The sequence below is a fragment of the Haemorhous mexicanus genome, chromosome 29, assembly GCF_027477595.1.
Source record: "Haemorhous mexicanus isolate bHaeMex1 chromosome 29, bHaeMex1.pri, whole genome shotgun sequence".
NCBI classification, from domain to species: domain Eukaryota; kingdom Metazoa; phylum Chordata; class Aves; order Passeriformes; family Fringillidae; genus Haemorhous; species Haemorhous mexicanus.
The window spans coordinates 5,276,065-5,296,260 of NC_082369.1; the positions used below are offsets into that span (position 1 = coordinate 5,276,065).

Sequence of the window (20,196 nt, forward strand, 5' to 3'; positions counted from 1 at the left end):
ACAGGGAGGGACAGGGAATGGTCACACCCTACCAAGCTCCGCCCACCTAGGTGACATTTGCCATACCCCGCTGCCAAGGTGGCAATGTGGACTCATGTAGGTGACAAAGAGCCCCTCCCCTCTAAGCCCCGCCCACTCAGGTGACAATGCCGACTCCTGCAGGTGACAAAGGGCCCCTCCCCTTTAAGCCCCGCCCACCCGTCTGACAGCGACACCGCCCTTTTAAGCCCCGCCCACCCCCTTAGAAGCAGCTCGGCGCGCCGCCATCTTTGAACCGGGCACAGCCTCCGCCGCCGGCGGGAGTTGCGCGAGTTCCCCGCGGATTTTTTCCACCGCGCCGCCCTGATCGCGGCTCTCCGCCCACCCCGCCGCTCTCGCCGCTGCCTCCGCTCCCTCCGCCGCCGCTCCCGCAATGAAGCAGCGCTGCTATGCCCGGCCTTGCCCTTAACAAACATGGCGGCGGCGCGCCCTGCCCGCCCTTACCATGGGGGGTGGTGGTGACGGCGCGCGGTGATGACGCACAAAGCGCGCGACGGCCGGGGCGGCGGGGCCCGGTAGGAGCGGGGCCGGTCCGGGGCCCGGTGGGGCTGAGGGAGCGGGACGGGCCCGGGCCGGGAGCGAGGGGAAGGGACGGCCCTGGGGGCAGCGGGGGAGGCCGGGGGGTGGCGGGGAGGGGAGGCCTGGAGCGGCGGGCCAGGCCCGGGGGTCCCTTTTTGCCGCCCCTCCGGTGAGGCCCTGCCCCGGTGCCGCTCCTGGGCAGGCTCGGAGGGCGGGAGAAGGGAATTTAGGCAAGGTGAAAATGCAGGAAAAAGGATTTTAGGATGGATCCGAGGATGTTCCAGGTAGGAGAAAGGATTGAGTCCATCCCAGGCCTTGAGTCCATTCCCAAACCTCGGGAATGGAGCAGTGGTTTATTTTCAATTTATTTTAATTCATCATTATCTGCCATTAAAATCAAAGGTTCCTCCCCAGACCTCCCAAAGCTGTGATTTCCCCCGTGTCTGGTTGATTCGAGAGCTCCTGTTTTCCTTGGATTTGGCTTTTCCCAGCGTGGATAACAATCCCAACCCCTTTTTTGGGCTGATAAATCCAAATTCAAGGAGTTTCTCCCCTCCCTCTGGATCCCCTGGATCGGGATAGAGGTGCCTCAATCCCGGTTTTTCCTGGCTCGGGGTTTTTTTTGGACTTCAGATGCTTTTTCCATAGGTTGGGAGCAGATCTGGGATCCGCCAGGATCTGGAGGAAATCTGGGAAATTCATCCCAGGTTTATCCTGGTGTGAGGTTGGGATGAATCAGGGGAGATGATCCCAGGCTTTTCCTCAGTTCGGGGGGCTTTTCCCTCCTCCAAATCCACAAAATCTGGGAAGGGAATGGAGAATTTTTGGGAAGGGGCTGGAAAATTCCTGGGAAGGGGCTGGAGGATTTTTGGGAAGGGGCTGGAGAATTCCTAAGGGAAACTGGGAAGGGGGTGGAGGATTACTGGGAAGGGGCTGGAGGATTCCTGGGAAGGGAATGGAGAATTTTTGGGAAGGGAATGGGGAATTTCCTGGAAGGGAATGGGGAATTTTTGGGAAGGGAATGGGGAATTTCCTGGAAGGGAATGGGGAATTTCCTGGAAGGGAATGGGGAATTTTTGGGAAGGGAATGGGGAATTTTGGGAAGGGAATGGAGAATTCCTGGGAAGGGAATGGAGGATTTCTGGGAAGAGAATGGAGAATTTTTGGGAAGAGGCTGGAGGATTCTTGGGAAGGTGCTGGAGAATTCCTGAGGGAATCTGGGCAAGGAAACCTTGGGAACTTTTAATCCCCGTCCCCGCAGATTTCCGAGGGCGCAAACTCCCAACTCTGCCCGCCTGACCTCAAACCTCAATCCCCATAAAACAAAAAAAAAAAACCCCAAAAAACCGACTCCAGATCCTGGAAGAACCCCAATTTCTCCCGGTTTCCCAGAGGGTTTGAGGGATGCCCAAGAAATTCCAGGGGGAGAACAGCAAGTCGGCGGCGGCGCGCGCCCGCAGGGCCGAGGCCAAGGCGGCGGCGGAGGCGCGGCGGCAGCAGGAGCTGGAGGATGAGCTCTGGAAGGACGAGGACAAACATGTCCTGAGGAAGGAGCAGAGGAAGGTGGGGATCCCGAAATCCTGGGAGAAGGGAGGGCGGAGAGTCTGGGGATGAGGAGGAAAAGGTTCGGGAAAGGGAGGAGGAAGGCTGGGAATGGCAGAGGAGGGAGAGCTCGGAGAGACAGAGGAGAGGAGGAGCAACCCTGGGAATGAGAGGAGGAAAAAGTTTGGGAATGAGAGGAAAAACAGCTCTGAGAATGAGGAACAGGAGGGAAAACTCTGGGAATGAGGGAGAGGATGAGGAGGAAGGCCGGGAATGGCAGAGGTGCAGCAGGAGCTGGAGGATGAGCTCTGGAAGGACGAGGACAAACACGTCCTGAGGAAGGTGGGGATCCCGAAATCCTGGGAGAAGGGAGGGGGGAGAGTCTGGGAATAGGGAGAGGAATAATTCTGGGGATGGGGAGGAGGCAGGTGAGGGAGAGGAGGGAAAGTTCTGGGAGATGAAGGAGCAGTCCTGAGAAGGAGAGGAGGGAAAAGTCTGGGAATGAGGGAGAGGCGGGAAAAGGTCTGGGGATGAGAGGAGGAGGAGGAGGAAGGCTGGGAATGGCGGAGGCGCGGCGGCAGCAGGAGCTGGAGGATGAGCTCTGGAGGGACGAGGACAAACACGTCCTGAGGAAGGAGCAGAGGAAGGTGGGGATCCCAAAATCCTGGGAGAAGGGAGGGGGGAGAGTCTGGGGATGAGGAGGAAAAGGTTCGGGAAAGGGAGGAGGAAGGCTGGGAATGGCAGAGGAGGGAGAGCTCGGAGAGACGGAGGAGAGGAGGAGCAACCCTGGGAATGAGAGGAGGAAAAAGTTTGGGAATGAGAGGAAAAACAGCTCTGAGAATGAGGAACAGGAGGGAAAACTCTGGGAATGAGGGAGAGGATGAGGAGGAAGGCCGGGAATGGCAGAGGTGCAGCAGGAGCTGGAGGATGAGCTCTGGAGGGACGAGGACAAACACGTCCTGAGGAAGGTGGGGATCCCGAAATCCTGGGAGAAGGGAGAGTCAGGATGAGAGGAGGAGGAGGAACTCTGGGAATGAGAGGGAAAACAATCCTGGGAATGAGGGAGAGGAGGAAAAAGTGTGGGAGTGAGAGGAAGGACACTCATCCATGAATGGATCCATCCATGAATCCAACCATGGATCCAAGCATGGATCCCTCCATGAAGCAATCCATGGATCCATCCATAGATCCATCCCTGAATCAGTCCATGGATCTGTCAATCCATGGATCCATCCATGAATCCAGCCATGATCCCTCCATGGACCCCTCCATGAATCAATCCATGGATCCATCCCTCCATAGATCCATCCATGAATCAATCCATGGATCTATCAATCCATGGATCCCGCCATGGATCCCTCCATGGATCCATGGGTCCTTCCACAAATCCATGGATCCATCCGTGAATCAATCAATGGATCCATCCATGAATCCATGGATCCCGCCATGGATCCCTCCATGGATCCATGGGTCCATCTCTTGCTCCATCCATGAATCCATGGATCCCTCCAGGGATCCCTCCATGGATCCATCCATTAATCAATCCATGGATCTGTCAATCCATGGATCCGTCCATGAATCCAACCATGATCCTCCATGGATCCCTCCATCAATCAATCCATGGATCCATCCATCCATAGATCCCTCCACGAATCAATCCATGGATCCCTCCATGAATCAATCCCTGGGTCCATCCACGAATCCATGGATCCCTCCATTAATCAATCCATGGATCCATCCATGAATCCATGGATCCATCCATCCATAGATCCATCCATGAATCAATCCCTGGGTCCATCCACGAATCCATGGATCCCTCCATGGACCAATCCCTGGGTCCATCCACGAATCCATGGATCCCTCCATTAATCAATCCATTGATCCATCCATGAATCAATCCATGGGTCCATCCATGAATCCATGGATCCATCCATCCATTGATCCATCCATGAATCAATCCATGGATCTGTCAATCCATGGATCCCTCCATGAATCAATCCCTGGGTCCATCCACGAATCCATGGATCCCTCCATGGACCAATCCCTGGGTCCATCCACGAATCCATGGATCCCTCCATGAATCCAACCATGGATCCATCCATGGATCAATCCCTGGGTCCATCCACGAATCCGTGGATCCCTCCATGGACCAATCCCTGGGTCCATCCACAAATCCATGGGTCCATCCATGAATCAATCCGTGGATCCATCCATGAGTCAATCCATGGGCCCATCCATGAATCCGTGGATCCATCCATCCATAGATCCATCCATAAATCAATCCATGGATCTGTCAATCCATGAATCCGTGGATCCATCCATCCATAGATCCATCCATAAATCAATCCATGGATCTGTCAATCCATGGATCCCTCCATCAATCAAACCATAGATCCATCCATTAATCAATCCATGGATCCATCCACGAATCCATGGATCCATCCATCCATAGATCCATCCATGAATCAATCCATGGATCTGTCAATCCATGGATCCTTCCATGAATCCAACCATGGATCCCTCCATGAATCAATCAATGGATCTATCCACAAATCCATGGATCCCTCCATGAATCCAACCATGGATCCCTCCATGAATCAATCAATGGATCTATCCACAAATCCATGGATCCCTCCATGAATCCAACCATGGATCCCTCCATGGACCAATCCCTGTGTCCATCCACGAATCCATGGATCCCCCGGCTCCCCGTTCCCTGCAGGAGGAGCGGGAGAAGCGGCGCCTGGAGCAGCTGGAGCGCCGCAAGGAGCTGCAGCGGCTGCTGGAGGAGGAGGACTCCAAGCTCAAGGGGAAGAGCCCCAGGCAGGGAAATCCCGGGAAAATCACCCGGGCCCAGATCGAGGAGAACGTCCGCAAGGAGCAGCAGCAGAGGGAACACACGGATGCAGGTTTGGGAATTCCCTGGGGATTCTGGGCTGCTCCTGGGGATGGCTGAGGGCAGCTTGGGGTTCCCCTTCCATGGGATTGTCCCCAAAAAATCCTGGGGGTGGGCTTGGTGTTGGGTTTGATGCCAGAGCTCTTTCCTGCAGGTGGAATTCCATAAAATTCCGTGATTTATATTCCTGGGCTTCTTGATTTTCCATGTCCGTGTCATTCCCATTCCCACATTTCCTATTCCTAATCCCCCATTTCCCATTCCCACATTTCCCTTTTCCCAATCCTCCATTTCCCATTCCCACATTTCCCATTTCCCAATCCCACATTTCCATTTCCCATTCCCACATTTCCATTTCCCATTCCCACATTTCCCTTTCCCATTCCCAATCCCACATTTCCCATTCCCATTCCCACATTTCCTTTTGCAGAGGAAAATCAGATTTTTTTTTTTTTTTAATTGAGTCTTCCAAGGAAAACAAATAGAATTTTCCAGAAGAAAAATCGGAGTATTTTTTTTTAGACGGGAAAAATTCCAGATGAAAACCTGAGTTTTTTAGAGGAAAAATTAAATTTTTTAGAGCGGAAAACTGATTTTCCGGAGTGAGGGTGGTTTTAAAGGAAAACCCGAGTTTTGCAGAGGGACAAAATGGGTTTTTCCCGAGGGGAGAAGGAGAAATTCCCGGTTTTCCCGGCAGGGGAGAAGGAGAAATCGCACCTGGAGCTGCCGCTGGAGGAGAACCTGAACCGGAGGCTGCCTGAGGAGGGCGCTGTGGAGGCGCGCAGCATCGAGGACGCCATCGCCGCCCTCAGGTGTGCCCCGACCCCCAATCCCCCCCGAATCCCCCCAAAAATGGTCCCGGAAGCCCCCCTGGGGGTTGGGATCCCAGCGGGAAATCCGGGATGTGGCTGGGGAGGGGGTGCTGTGGGATTGGGGGATCTGGGAGATCCTGTGGGATTGGGGGATCTGGGAGATCCTGTGGGATTGGGGGATCTGGGAGATCCTGTGGGATTGGGGGATCTGGGAGATCCTGTGGGATTGGGGGATCTGGGAGGTGCTGGGGATTGGGGGATCTGGGAGGTGCTGGGGATTGGGGGATCTGGGAGATCCTGGGGGATTGGGGGATCTGGGGGGTGCTGAGGATTGGGGTGTCCCTGGAATCCTGTGGGATTGGGGCCCCTGTGACCATGTCCCTCGTGTCCCCAGCATGTCCCAGCCCTGTCCCCATCCCCCCCGACCATGTCCCTCGTGTCCCCAGCATGTCCCAGCCCTGTCCCCATCCCCCCCTGACCATGTCCCTCGTGTCCCCAGCATGTCCCAGCCCTGTCCCCATCCCCCCCTGACCATGTCCCTCCGTGTCCCCAGAACATCCCAGCCCCAAGTCACTGTGACCATGTCCCTCCCTGTCCCCCTGTGACCGTGTCCCAACCCTGTCCCCATCCCCCATGACCGTGTCCCCAGCGTGTCCCAGCCCCCAATGACTGTGACCATGTCCCTCCCTGTCCCCCTGTGACCATGTCCCCCGTGTCCCCAGCGTGTCCCAGCCCTGTCCCAATCCCCCCATGACCATGTCCCCCGTGTCCCCAGCGTGTCCCAGCCCTGTCCCAATCCCCCCATGACCATGTCCCCCGTGTCCCAGCCCTGTCCCAATCCCCCCATGACCATGTCCCCCGTGTCCCCAGCGTGTCCCAGCCCTGTCCCAATCCCCCCATGACCATGTCCCCCGTGTCCCCAGCGTGTCCCAGCCCTGTCCCAATCCCCCCATGACCATGTCCCCCGTGTCCCCAGCGTGTCCCAGCCCTGTCCCAATCCCCCCATGACCGTGTCCCCCGTGTCCCCAGCGTGTCCCAGCCCTGTCCCAATCCCCCCATGACCGTGTCCCCCGTGTCCCCAGCGTGTCCCAGCCCCCAATGACTGTGACCATGTCCCTCCCTGTCCCCCCGTGACCATGTCCCCTGTGTCCCCAGCGTGTCCCAGCCCTGTCCCAATCCCCCCATGACCGTGTCCCCCGTGTCCCCAGCGTGTCCCAGCCCTGTCCCAATCCCCCCATGACCATATCCCCCGTGTCCCCAGTGTCTCCCAGCCCCCAATGACTGTGACCATGTCCCTCCCTGTCCCCCCATGACCGTATCCCCCGTGTCCCCAGTGTGTCCCAGCCCTGTCCCAATCCCCCCATGACCGTGTCCCCCGTGTCCCCAGCGTGTCCCAGCCCTGTCCCAATCCCCCCATGACCGTGTCCCCCGTGTCCCAGCCCTGTCCCAATCCCCCCATGACCATGTCCCCCGTGTCCCCAGCGTGTCCCAGCCCTGTCCCAATCCCCCCATGACCGTGTCCCCCGTGTCCCCAGCGTGTCCCAGCCCTGTCCCAATCCCCCCATGACCGTTTCCCCCGTGTCCCAGCCCTGTCCCAATCCCCCCATGACCATGTCCCTCGTGTCCCCAGCGTGTCCCAGCCCCTGGAGCGCCACCCCGAGCGCCGGCTCCGCGCCGCCTTCGCCGCCTTCGAGGAGCTGCAGCTGCCGCGCCTGCGGCGGGACAACCCCAACATGCGGCTGAGCCAGCTGCGCCAGCTGCTCAAGAAGGAGTGGATGAGGTCCCCCGAGAACCCCCTGAACCAGCGCCACAAACCCTACAACAGCCACCAATAGCCCCGGCCTCCCGGACTGCCGTCCTCGCCAGGACCCTCCCCCGCCTCCCCGTGGGGGTTTTTGGGGTTTTTTGGGGTTTTTGGGATTTTTCCCTCTCTCTCTCGCCCTGGATTTGGGGTGAGCTCGAGGTCGGACTGATGGCGCCTTCTCCTTGCTGAGGTTCCTGAGGAGGAGTGGCTCTCAGGCTCCCAGGCTGCCCTGGGTGTTCCCTGCTTGGAGTTCTGGGGTTGTGGCGTGGAAAATGCTCCTGGGGAGTGACCCCGAAGAGATTCCGGATCCTGGATCTGCCCTGAGTGTCCCTGCTCCTGTTTCTTTGGGATTGGGACATCCCTGAAATCCCTGCTCCTGGGACATCCCTGAAATCCCTGCTCCTGTTTCTTTGGGATTTGGATATCCCTGAAATCCCTGCTCCTGTTTCTTTGGGATTGGGACATCCCTGAAATCCCTGCTCCTGGGACATCCCTGAAATCCCTGCTCCTCTTTCTTTGGGATTGGGGTATCCCTGAAATCCCTGCTCCTGTTTCTTTGGGATTGGGATATCTCTGAAATCCCTGAAATCCCTGCTCCTGTTTCTTTGGGATTGGGACATCCCTGAAATCCCTGCTCCTGGGACATCCCTGAAATCCCTGCTCCTCTTTCTTTGGGATTGGGATATCCCTGAAATCCCTGCTCCCATTTCCTCTGGGATTGGGACATGCCTGAAATCCCTGCTCCTGTTTCTTTGGGATTGGGATATCCCTGAAATCCCTGCTCCTGGGACATCCCTGAAATCCCTGCTCCTGTTTCTTTGGGATTTGGATATCCCTGAAATCCCTGCTCCTGTTTCTTTGGGATTGGGACATCCCTGAAATTCCTGAAATCCTTGCTTCTTTTTCTTTGGGATTGGGACATGCCTGAAATCCCTGCTCCTGTTTCTTTGGGATTGGGACATCCCTGAAATCCCTGCTCCTGTTTCTTTGGGATTGGGACATCCCTGAAATCCCTGCTCCTCTTTCTTTGGGATTGGAGTATCCCTGAAATCCCTGCTCCATTTCCTCTGGGATTGGGGAGTCCCTGGTCCCGTTCCCTCTGGGATTGGGACATGCCTGAAATCCCTGCTCCTGTTTCTTTGGGATTGGGGTATCCCTGAAATCCCTGCTCCTGTTTCTTTGGGATTGGAGTATCCCTGAAATCCCTGTTCCCATTTCCTCTGGGATTGGGGTATCCCTGAAATCCCTGGTCCTGTTCCCTCTGGGATTGGGACATGCCTGAAATCCCTGCTCCTGTTTCTTTGGGATTGGGGTATCCCTGAAATCCCTGCTCCTCTTTCTTTGGGATTGGGATATCCCTGAAATCCCTGCTCCATTTCCTTTGGGATTGGGACATCCCTGAAATCTCTGCTCCTGGGACATCCCTGAAGTCCCTGCTCCTGTTTCTCTGGGATTGGGGCTGTCCCTAAAATCCCTGCTCCCATTTCCTTTGGCATTTGGATATCCCTGAAATCCCTGCCCTGGTTTTTCTGGAATATCCCTGTAATCCCTGCTCCCATTTCCTCTGGGATTGGGATATCCCTGCTCCCATTTCCTTTGGGATTGGGATTGGGATATCCCTGCTCCCATTTCCTTTGGGATTGGCCCATCCCTGAAATCCCTGGTGCCATTTCCTTTGGGATTGGGGCTATCCTTGGTCCTATTTCCTTTGGGATTGGGGCAGAAGCGTTGGGAAGAGGGGGAAATCCCTCAGGGAGGAGTGAGAAAAGCCTCTCCTGGGGGGGACAGGCACTCCAGGTGACATTCCCACTGTCTCCTGGAATGCTGGAGCCCCAAATCCACCCGGAAGAGGCATTCCCATCCTTTGGGAATGAAATTCCTTCCCAGGAATCGGCCTGGAGGTGCCGCCCAACTTCCCAAAATCCCATGGGATTCATCCAGCCTCATCCTTTTCCCTCTTTTTGGGGCTGCCCCCCCCTGGGCTGGGCCCTGTTCCCACATCCCAGAATTCCCAAATCCAGCCAGGGAGGAGTGACCCCCCCTTCCCCCCCCTTTGTGTGAGTTTGGTGTGTTTGAATCCAATTAAAAATTTAAAGGAAAAAAACCCCAAAATCTGATTAAATTGGGGAAGGAATAATTTGGGAAGGGTTTGGGGGGATTCTTTTCCTGCCTTGCTCAGTTTTATCCCTGAAAATGTGGAAGATCCCGCTGGAATTGGGGGTGGGATTGCTGCTAGGGCTGGGGGGGTTCCCTCCCCTTGGGACCCCCCCCCGGGTTGTTCCTGAGGAGGGGAATCCCCCATTCCCGCTGCTCCTGGAGTGAGGAACCCCTGGGAGTTCCCATCCTGGGAGTTCCCCTTCCCAAATTCCAGGGGTGTCCCCTCCATCCCAGGAATTCCCCTTTCCAATTCCCTTCATTTTCCCGTCCCCATCCCCACTCCCATCCCCATGGCCCGTTCCCATCCCTGTCCCCATCCCCATTCCCATCCCTGTTCCCATTCCTCGTTCCCATTCCCTATTCCCCTTTCCCATTCCTCGTTCCCATCCCCCTTCTCATTCCTATTCCCATCTCCTTCCCCGTTCCCATTCCCCGTTCCCATTCCCCGTTCCCATTCCCCGTTCCCATTCCCCGTTCCCATTCCCCGTTCCCATTCCCCGTTCCCATTCCCTGTCCCCCTTCCCATTTCCTGTTCCCATTTCCCGTTCCCTGTTTCCGTTCCCATTCCCATTTCCCGTTCCCATTTCCCGTTCCCATTTCCCGTTCCCTGTTTCCGTTCCCATTCCCAATCCCCGTTCCCATCCTCCTTCCCATTCCCCATTCCTATCCTCCTTTCCATTCCCAATCCCTGTCCCCATTCCTGTTCCCATTCCCAATCCCCGTTCCCAATCCCCGTTCCCAATCCCCGTTCCCCATTCCCTGTCCCCATTCCCTGTCCCCATTCCCTGTCCCTGTTCTTATTCCTCATTCCCAATCCCCATCCCCATTCCCATTCCCTGTTCCCATTCCCTGTCTCCGTTCCCATTCCTCATTCCCAATCCCCATCCCCATTCCCTGTCCCCATTCCCGTTCCCATTCCCAATCCCCATTCCCTGTCCCCGTTCCCAATCCCCATTCCCTGTTCCCCATTCTCTGTCTCGGTTCCCATTCCTCATTCCCTGTCCCCATTCCCTGTTCCTGTTCCCATTCCTCATTCCCAATCCCCGTTCCCGTTCCCTGTTCCCCTTTCCCATCCCCATTCCCAATCTCATTCCCGGTGTCCCCCCGCCCCCCCCCCCCCCCCAGCAAAGCGGCTCCCGAGGGGCCGGGGAGGGATCCCCGCCGCAGTGGGGGGAGGGGCGGAGAAGGGAGGGGATTCCCCGCCCCTCCCCCGCTCGGGGACTCCCCTCCCCCCATTTTTCCATTACTGGGGGGGGGGCATTGCCATGGCAACGAGCGGGGGGGGGTGGGACATGCGGGGGCGGCGGTCACGCGGGATGGGCTGGCACCGGGAACCCCCCCCGGCCCTAAATCGGGCATTCCCCCCCAAACTGGGTACCCCCCCCCCAAATCGGGCATCCCCCCCCCCCGCCATCCCCAAGGCCCCGCCCCCTCCCCCCCGGGTCCCGCCCTCTGCAGCACGACCCCCCCTCAGCATCCCCCCTCCCCCCTGCACCGAGCGGGGATTGCGGGCGTGGGACCGGACACACGGACAGGGACACACGGACACACGGACAGGGACACAGGGACACAGGGACACACGGACAAGGACACAGGGACAGGGACACACGGACAGGGACACACGGACAGGGACAGGGACACACGTGCTTTGCACACCCCCCGTGCCCACCCCCCGTGCCCACCGCTCCTCGCCCCCCGTTCTTTGTTCCCCACCACCCTCCGCCCCTGTCCCCCGTGCCATCCCCGCTGCCCCCTCCCCCGCCGTGTCCCCAAACCCCCGTGGGGTGACAAAGGACCGGGAGGGGCTGCGGGAAGGGGGCGACACTCCAGCCCACTCCCACCCGGTGTGTCACACGCCCAACCCGGGGTCACCCCGCGCCCCCTCCCCACCGCCAGCACCCCCGGGGGTGACACCGACACCTCACGGGGGGGACAAAGCCCCACCCAGGGGCTGCCCCGGTGTCACCGGGGGGGTCCCCATGGTGGGGGGGGGAGGGGAAGCCGCGGGTGGGCGATCGCCCCCGGCCCCGCGGCTGCGGCGGCGGGCGGGGAGGGGACCCCGTTAGGCTGCGGGGTTTATCCGCAACGGCGGCCCGTAGGCGCCGGGAAGCCCCGGGAAGCACCGGGAGGCGCCGGGAGGCCCCGGGAAGCACCGGGAGGCTCCGGGAAGCCCCGGGAAGCACCGGGAGGCCCCGGGAAGCCCCGGGAGGCGGCGGGGCGGGTGCGCGCGGCTGCGCGTGTGGAGCGGCATCGCAACGGCGCCGCATCGCCGCCCGCAGCCCCCGCGGCCGCCGCCTGCGCGCTGGGGAAACCGAGGCACGGCACGGCCGGGAGGGGCTCGGCGGCACCGCGGAGCCGCTGTCCAGGCTCACCCCCGGTCCCCGGTTGTGCCACCGGGACCCGCCGGGATCCCGGGCTCGGCGCCGCACGTGTCGCCGCCGCCGGGCCATGGTCAGCGGCGGCAGCGCCCGAGGGCAGCGGAGGCCGGGGGTTGGCGGCAGGTGGGTGAATTTGGGGGGGGTCTGCGAGGGTGGGGACCCCCCCCCGTCGCTCCCGGGGGGTTGCCGGTGCTGGGGAAGCCCGCGGCTCGCGGGAATCCCGGGAATCCCCCTGCTCGGGAGGATCCCCCCGCTCGCGGGAAGACCCCGGCGCAGCGGCGGAGGGTGCCCGGGAGGGTTGGCAAGGGGAGGGGGCACCACGGGGGGGTTCCCCGGGGGTCCCCTGGTAGTCCGGGGTGTCCGGGGCCTGCTCAACCCCCTCCGGTGCGGCGGGAGGGGGGGGGCGCGTTGGGGCAGGGGGGGCGCGGGAGGAGCCCCCGGCGGTGACAATGAGGACGCGCTGGGAGTGACAGTGGCCGGCTAAAAATATCTTGGGCTGCCACCCACCGCCAGCGCCGCGGCCTCAAGGTCACTGCCCTGCCGGGGGGGACGCGGGGGCGTGGGGCGGGGAAGCCCCCGACCCCCCCGCACGCTGCCGTTGTCGCCAGTGTCGCTCCGCCGAGCCGAGAGCCGGCAGCGCCCGCCGCCCCCGCCGCCCCCCGGGGCCCCCCGACGCTCCCCGTAGCACGGGGCCGTGGCAAGTGAGCGGGCCGGGGGTGGCGGCGGCGGGGGGGACACCCCGGGAGTGGCAGTGGCGAGGGGGACACCCGGGGGTGGCAGTGGCGGGGGGGGAACTCCGTGCCTGGCCGCGTTCCCCGGTGAGGGGTGTGGGGACGGCGGGGACTCCCTCCCTGAGGGTGTGGGGACAGTGGGGATGTCCTGCCTGGGGGGTGACAATGGTGGGAACAGTGGGGATGTCGTGCCTGGGGGGTGACAGTGGTGGGGACAGTGGGGATGTCTTGCCTGGGGACTGTTGTGGTGTGTGGGGACAATGGGGACGCCCTCCCTGCTGGTGTGGGGACAATGGGGATGTCCGGCTTTGTGGGGGGGGATGGCTGTGGGGACATCAGGGACGCCCTCTGCGTGGGTTGGGGACAGCAGGGATGTCCTGCCTGGGGGGTGACAATGGTGGGGACAGCAGGGATGTCCTGCCTGGGGGCTGGCAATGGTGGGGACAGCAGGGATGTCCTGCCTGGGGGGTGACAATGGTGGGGACAGCAGGGATGTCCTGCCTGGGGGGTGTTGTGGTGTGGGGACACTGGGGACGCCCTCCCTGCGCTGTTTGTGGTGTGGGGACATCGCTGTGGTGTGGGGACATTGGGGACTCCCTCCCTGCGAGGCTCGGCTGCTCGGGGCACCCCCGGCTGATGGAGTCGGGGGATTTGGGGGTCCCCGTCTTTGGGGACAATGTGGCTGCTGTCACCAAGGGCGTGAACACGGCTGAGGGCTCGGTGGCACTCGGGGCTCCCCCGGTTGTGGCCGCCAGCTGCCGGGGTGGCACTGATGGCACAGGGGAGTGACACCGATGGCGCAGCGGGGTGACACCCGGCTCAGCAGCCACCAAAAGCAGGGGGACCCCGCTCCACAAACACGGCGGTGACACCGGGGTGGCACGTCCGGCAGCCAGCGGAGCCGGCGGGCCCCGGGGCCGCTGCCGAGCCCGGGGGGCACCGGGGGCTCCGGGCGGCTCCGGGCACCGCGCGGCCCTCGCGGCTTCGACGTGCGGGGCGCAGCCGTCGAGGCGGGGACCGTGGGGACACACGGGGGCCTTCCCGCCCCTCGCGACCTTCCCGGTGACCTTGTCCCACCGCGGGGGACCCCGCGCTGGGAGGGGGGGGGGCACTGCTGGGACCCCTCCTCAGGGTGGGGACCCCCGCCCTGCAGCGGGGACACGGGGCTCCACAAGGGCGTGGGCGAGTTTTGGGGGACCCCCCCCGGCCGAGGGCTTTGTGGCGGTGCCAGGGGCGGCGGGCACGGCCGTGTCCCCCCCGGGTGGCCCCGGGCGGGGGTCGGCGGTGGCCCGGCGGGGGCAGCCAGGCGGAGCGGCTTTGTCCTTTCGGCTGAGCCGAGCGCGTGGGGGAGGCGCAGGGAGAACCCTGCGCGGCGGCTTTGTCTGGGGACGCCGGCGCGGTGGCGGCCAAGGGGGGGCGTGGGGAGCCCGGACCCCCCCGCTGCACCCCTCGGGACCCCCCAGCCCAGCCCCACGCACCCGCGGGGCCCCAGGCAGGTACGGTGTCCCCGGCCGCGCGTCCCCTCCCGAGGCGGGCGGGATGGGGATGGGGTCCCCCCTTGGGCTGGGGGCGTCTCGGGGGGGATCAGGGCTGTCTCTGCCACCCCCGGGGACATGGGGGCTGTGGCCGTGTCCCCCGGATGCGGCGGCGGTGCCGGGTGTCCCGGCGGGTCTCTGCGGATGGATTTTCTCGGGGAGACCCCGGCATCAAGCGGGGATTCCCCGGCGTGGCGGCGGGGCCGGGGATCTTCGGGTGTTCCCGCGTGTCGCCGCGGGTGTGCCACCTCCTGTGCCTCCCCCTGCGCTGTGGGGGACACACGGACACCCCACGGGTGGCACCGAACCCGATCCTGCGTGGGGGAAACCCCCCCAGCGCCCGGCGCTGCCCCTCTGCCCCCACCCCGCTGTGCCAGGGGGGCGACACGGGGGGACCGGGGGGTCGCGGGTGTTGCCACCCTCGGGGATCCCCCGGTGGCACGGCTGGGCTGAGCCATCCCGCTGCTTTTTGGGGAGCAGCGTGGCCTCATCCCGGTTCTGTGCCCCCCCCCCCCCCCCAAAGCTCAGCGAGCCCCCCTGCCCTGCCCTCGGGGGGCAGCGGCGGTGCCGCCCCCGGCCCGCCCCTCGCCGGCGGGTGGGCAGCGGGGGCCGGGGGCTCCCGCGGGCACCGCCAGCTGCTCCCGGCCTGGGACATATGGCCAGGGCTTGGCGGCGGCCGCAGGAACCGGGGCCACGCGGCGGATTTTTGGGGACGGACGGGGGGGGGGCGGCCGGGGGTCTGACGCACTTGGTGCCCCCGGCCAGCCCCGGTGCGCGGTGGCGGCTGGCGGGGAGCCCCGGTGACCCCGGGCGGGGTCACCCCGCTGTCCCCGCGGTGCCACCAGCCCGGCTCCCCCCGGATTCGTGCCCCACCCCGCGGCGGTGCCCGGGCAGGAATTAGCGAGCGGGGAATAAATAAATCACCCGCGGGGAGCCCGCCGCTATTTATAGCCGCGCCCTCCCCTCCTCTGCAGTTGCTCCGAGGCAGCGCCGCCGCTCCGGGTCCCCTTGTCACCCCTCTGCCACCCCACTGTCACCCCCGTGGCGCTGGGGGCTGCTGCAGCCCGGCCTTGGGGTGTCCCCACGCGTGTCCCTGCTGTGGGAAGTGCTGTCACGCTTTGCTGTCCCCGTCCGAGGGTCCTGTCCCAGCGCGGTGGCATCTGCAGCTCTCCCTTGTCCGTTGTCCCCGTGCGGGGGGGTGGCAGAGCCACCCGCGGGTGTCCTGCTGCAGTGTCACATCCCAGAGCAGGGACGCTGGTGGCCGTGGCTCAAGGACACGTGGTGGCTGTGGACCTGCCATGTCCCCATGCCCATGCCTGCCTTGGGGACAGTGGGGACAGGCAGGACCACCCTGTGCATGCCACCCTGGGCATGTGGCCACCAGCTAGGGTGTCCCCTTGGGGACAGGGACAGGGGACAGGGATGGGGACAGAGGACAGGGACAGGGGATAAGGACAGGAACAAGGGACAGGGAACAGGGATGGGGACAGGGACAGGGGATAAGGACAGGAACAAAGGACAGGGAACATGGAACAGGGATGGGGACAGGGACAGGGGACAGGGACAGGGGACAGGGACAGGAGGCCTCCCCAGGATGCAGGATCCATCCCTGGGGATGCTCCAGCAGGGGGAAGATGGATCCGGGCCCTTTTTTGCCGCCATCCCGAGCAGTGAAGCCACCACGGAGCGGTGCTTCATGAAATATTTACTGTCCCCAGCCCGCCGTGGCCTCAGCCACCCCCATCCGAGGCGACAAAAACTTTCCCGGGCTGTGGGGCCTGGCACAGCCTCAGGGCAGGGCCCTGGAGGTTTGGGGGGAACATTTCCCCTCCGTCCCCGCTCCCTGCCCGCTGCGGTTTTCTCCTCGCCACGCCGAATATTAAAAAGAAATCGGAGCCCATTTTCCTGCCGTAAATTTGGCAGAATGGAGAGAAAACGATCCGGCCCTGGAGGGGAGCCAGGCCCGGGCGCACACCGGGAGCAGCGGGGCGCTGGACCCGGCCCCGCTCCCCTCCCTGCCCCCGGGGCAACCGGGGCAACCGGGGGCGGCTCAGGGACCGCGGAACCGGGACCGCGGAACCGGGACCACGCAGACCCCCGGGGATGGGGACAGTAGGGGCTGTCCCCTGCTGCTGTCCCCAAACCCGGGAGATGCTGCAGGGATGGGGACAGTAGGGGCTGTCCTGTCCCCTCCTGGTGTCCCCAAATCCCGGGAGGTGCTGCAGGGATGGGGACAGTAGGGGCTGTCCTGTCCCCTCCTGGTGTCCCCAAATCCCGGGAGGTGCTGCAGGGATGGGGACAGTAGGGGCTGTCCCCTGCTGCTGTCCCCAAACCCGGGAGATGCTGCAGGGATGGGGTCAGTAGGGACTGTCCCCTGCTGGTGGCCCCAAAGCCCGGGAGGTGCTGCAGGGATGGGGACAGTAGGGGCTGTCCCCTGCTGGTGGCCCCAAAGCCCGGGAGCAGCAGGGATGGGGACAGTAGGGGCTGTCCTGTCCCCTCCTGCTGTCCCCAAATCCCGGGAGGTGCTGCAGGGATGGGGACAGTAGGGGCTGTCCCCTGCTGCTGTCCCCAAACCCGGGAGGTGCCGCAGGAATGGGGACAGTAGGGACTGTCCCCTGCTGGTGGCCCCAAACCCAGGAGGTGCTGCAGGGATGGGGACAGTAGGGGCTGTCCTGTCCCCTGCTGCTGTCCCCAAACCCGGGAGGTGCTGCGGGGATGGGGACAGTCGGGACTGTCCTGTCCCCTCCTGGTGGCTCCAAAACCCGGGAGGTGCCGCAGGGGTGGGGTATCCCCCGGGGGGTCAGGGGTGGTTCGGAATTTGGGGTCTGGGCGGTTCTGGGGTGTTGTGCAAGGGGGGTTTGTGGGGCGGCGAGGGGCGTGGAGCAGTAGGGCCGCTGGTGCTGTGGGGTTTGGGTGTGACACAGCCCCCCGTGCTGTGGGGTTTGGGTGTGACACAGCCCCCCGTGCTGTGGGGTTTGGGTGTGGTGCAGACCCTCGTGCAATGGGATTTTTGTGTCACACAACCCCCTGTGCAATGGGGTTTTTATGGGATAGAGCCCACTGTGCTATGGGGTTTTTATGGGATGGAACCCCCCGTGCTGTGGGGTTTTTATGGGATGGAGCCCCTCGTGTAATGGGGTTTTATATGATGAACCTCCCCGTGCAATGGGGTTTTTATGGGATGGAGCCCCCTGTGCAATGGGGTTTTATATGATGAACCCCCTGTGCAGTGGAGTTTTTATGGGATGGAACCCCTCGAGCTATGGGGTTTTTATGGGATGGAACCCCCCGTGCAATGGGTTTTTTATGGGATGGAGCCCCTCGTGTAATGGGGTTTTTATGGGATGGAGCCCCTCGTGCAATGGGGTTTTTATGGGATGGAGCCCCTCGTGCAATGGGGTTTTTATGGGATGGAGCCCCTCGTGCAATGGCGTTTTTATATGATGAACCTCCCTGTGCTGTGGGGTTTTTATAGGATGGAACCCCTCGAGCAATGGGGTTTTTATGGGATGGAACCCCCCATGCTGTGGGGTTTTTATGGGATGGAACCCCCCGTGCTGTGGGGTTTTTATGGGATGGAACCCCCGTGCAATGGGGTTTTTATGGGATGGAACCCCCGTGCTGTGGGGTTTTATGGGATGGAGCCCCCTGTGCTGTGGGGTTTTTATGGGATGGAACCCCCGTGCAATGGGGTTTTTATGGGATGGAACCCCCCCCGTGCAGTGGGGTTTTTATGGGATGGAACCCCCCCCGTGCAGTGGGGTTTTTATGGGATGGAACCCCTCCCCGTGCTGTGGGGTTTTTATGGGATGGAGCCCCCCGTGCTGTGGGGTTTTTATGGGATGGAGCCCCCTGTGCTGTGGGGTTTTTATGGGATGGAACCCCCGTGCTGTGGGGTTTTTATGGGATGGAGCCCCCCGTGCTGTGGGGTTTTTATGGGATGGAGCCCCCTGTGCTGTGGGGTTTTTATGGGATGGAGCCCCCTGTGCTGTGGGGTTTTTATGGGATGGAGCCCCCCGTGCTGTGGGGTTCTTGGTGCAATAGGGCCCTGCGTGCAATGGGGTCATCGGTGAGGTGCAGCCCCTCCTGAACAGGGACATCGGTGTGACACAGCCCTGTGTGTCAAGGGGACACTGCTGTGACATCCCCTCATTCCCAGCCCCCGGTGCAGGGGACAGTGTGACCCCCAGGGGGTGGCACTGCCAAGGCAGGCCCGTCCCGGGCTGTGCCAGCTCTGGGGGTCCCTGCCCTGTCACCGCGGGGGATTTGGGGACCCCCTAACGCTGCGTGTCCCCCTGGCAGGCGTGGAGGGAAGCCCATGGCCCCCGGACCCCCGGACCGGCCCCACGCCCGCCCCCGGCCCCGCAGCCCCTGACGGCCCCGGGACCCCCCCGGGCGGCCCCGGGGAGCCCCAGCAGGTACGGGGGGGTCTCGGGGGGGGTTTGGGGTGCACCGGGGGTGTTTTGGGGGGGCAGCAAGGTGGGGTGATGAGTTTTGGGGGTGTTTTGGGGGGGCTACACTAGGGGGGGACAAGGGAGGGCTGATGAATTTTGGGGTGCAGCGAGGCCCAAGGGTGGGGAGGGGGTCCCGGGGGGTGCCGAAAGGCTGGGATGGGGAGGGGGCGTTTTTTGGGGGGGGGTCGCAGGGTCCGGGTGTCTCCGGGAGGGCACGGAGGAGGCGGGGGGGGGGGGAAGGGGGCGTGGCCAACACAAAGGGGCGCGGCCAAGGGCGTGGCGCGGTGCTGGTCAGCGTGGGCGGGGGCTGCGCGGGCCAATCAGATCGCGGGATACGCTCGGACCACGCCTCCAGCCCCGCCCCCGGCGCTCCGGTGCCGCCGCCGCGCGCCCCCGGGACCGGCTCGGGCTGCGGCGGCGGCGGGACCGGGACCGGGACCGGGACCCGGCCCGGCGGGCAGGCCCCGGGCACGGCAGGTACCGGGCACGGCAGGGCCGCACCGGGAGCGGGCGGAGCCGCGGCGGAGCGCCCTCGGCAGCCCCGGGCACGGCGGGACCGGGCACGGCGCGTTCGGGGGCGGCGGGGACGCGCAGCCGCCGCTCGGGACCGGGGATGTCCCGCGGCTGCGGGGAGGGGACAGGGGACAGCGGGCACCGGGAGCGGAGGGTGGCCGCGTCCTGGGGCCGTGTCCGCAGCGCGGGGGGGCGGGACGCGGTTCCGTGGGCAGGACACGGACGCGGACACGGACACGGGCCCGCGGGCAGGACGTGTCCCGCGTCCCTGTGGTCACCGCGTGTCCCCGCCACGGGCAGGACACGGCCACGTCCCCCAGGAGCGCCACGCGTCCCCCCCGTGGGAGGGACACGGACCTGTGGTCACTGCGTGTCCCCACGGGCAGGACGTGTCCCCTCGGGTGGGACGTGTCCCCGTGGTCACTGCGTGTCCCCCACTGGCAGGACACATCCCCGTGGTCACTGCGTGTCCCCACGGCTGGGACGTGTCCCTGTGGTCACTGCGTGTCCCTGTGGTCACTGCGTGTCCCCCACGGGCAGGACGTGTCCCCTCGGGTGGGACACGTCCCTGTGGTCACCGTGTGTCCCCCCACGGGTAGGACACATCCCCGTGGTCACGGCATGTCCCCTCGGGCAGGACACATCCCTGTGGTCACTGCGTGTCCCCCCACAGACAGGACACGTCCCCCCCGCCGTCGAGGCTGGCCAAACACCCCCCGAGGCCGGGCGGGATCCCCTCACCCCGCGTCCCCTCCGCGGCCACCCACCGTGTCCCCCCCGCGTGTCCCCTGTCCCGCAGGTCTCCCCCGCGCCGCC

At 63.4% G+C, this 20,196-nt stretch overlaps 1 protein-coding gene across 6 annotated transcripts; it reads left to right on the forward strand.

Annotated features, from left to right (window-relative positions):
- The first annotated feature begins 288 nt into the window (after nucleotides 1–288).
- CCDC124 (coiled-coil domain containing 124) lies at nucleotides 289–7,931 on the forward strand. 6 transcript variants are annotated; one of them, XM_059870312.1, is made up of 5 exons: nucleotides 289–554; nucleotides 1,951–2,121; nucleotides 4,823–5,009; nucleotides 5,694–5,808; nucleotides 7,439–7,931. In XM_059870312.1, the coding sequence occupies exons 2-5, from the start codon at nucleotides 1,963–1,965 to the stop codon at nucleotides 7,641–7,643; spliced, it is 666 nt and encodes a 221-aa protein (XP_059726295.1). In that variant the 5' UTR covers nucleotides 289–554; nucleotides 1,951–1,962; the 3' UTR covers nucleotides 7,644–7,931. The 6 variants fall into 6 exon arrangements, with proteins under 6 accessions (XP_059726295.1, XP_059726294.1, XP_059726293.1 ...); XM_059870311.1 differs by having other exon boundaries at nucleotides 290–554; nucleotides 1,820–2,121; XM_059870310.1 differs by lacking the exon at nucleotides 289–554 and adding an exon at nucleotides 670–1,142.
- Nucleotides 7,932–20,196: the final 12,265 nt, after the last annotated feature.

What these genes read in the sequence shown, in the direction of transcription:
- CCDC124 (XM_059870312.1), top strand. Translation starts at nt 1,963, where the DNA reads ATGCCCAAGAAATTCCAGGGGGAGAACAGCAAGTCGGCGGCGGCGCGC. An exon ending in TGAGGAAGGAGCAGAGGAAG is followed by an intron (nt 2,122 to 4,822) that starts GTGGGGATCCCG and finishes CGTTCCCTGCAG; the next exon opens with GAGGAGCGGGAGAAGCGGCG. An exon ending in GACGCCATCGCCGCCCTCAG is followed by an intron (nt 5,809 to 7,438) that starts GTGTGCCCCGAC and finishes TCGTGTCCCCAG; the next exon opens with CGTGTCCCAGCCCCTGGAGC.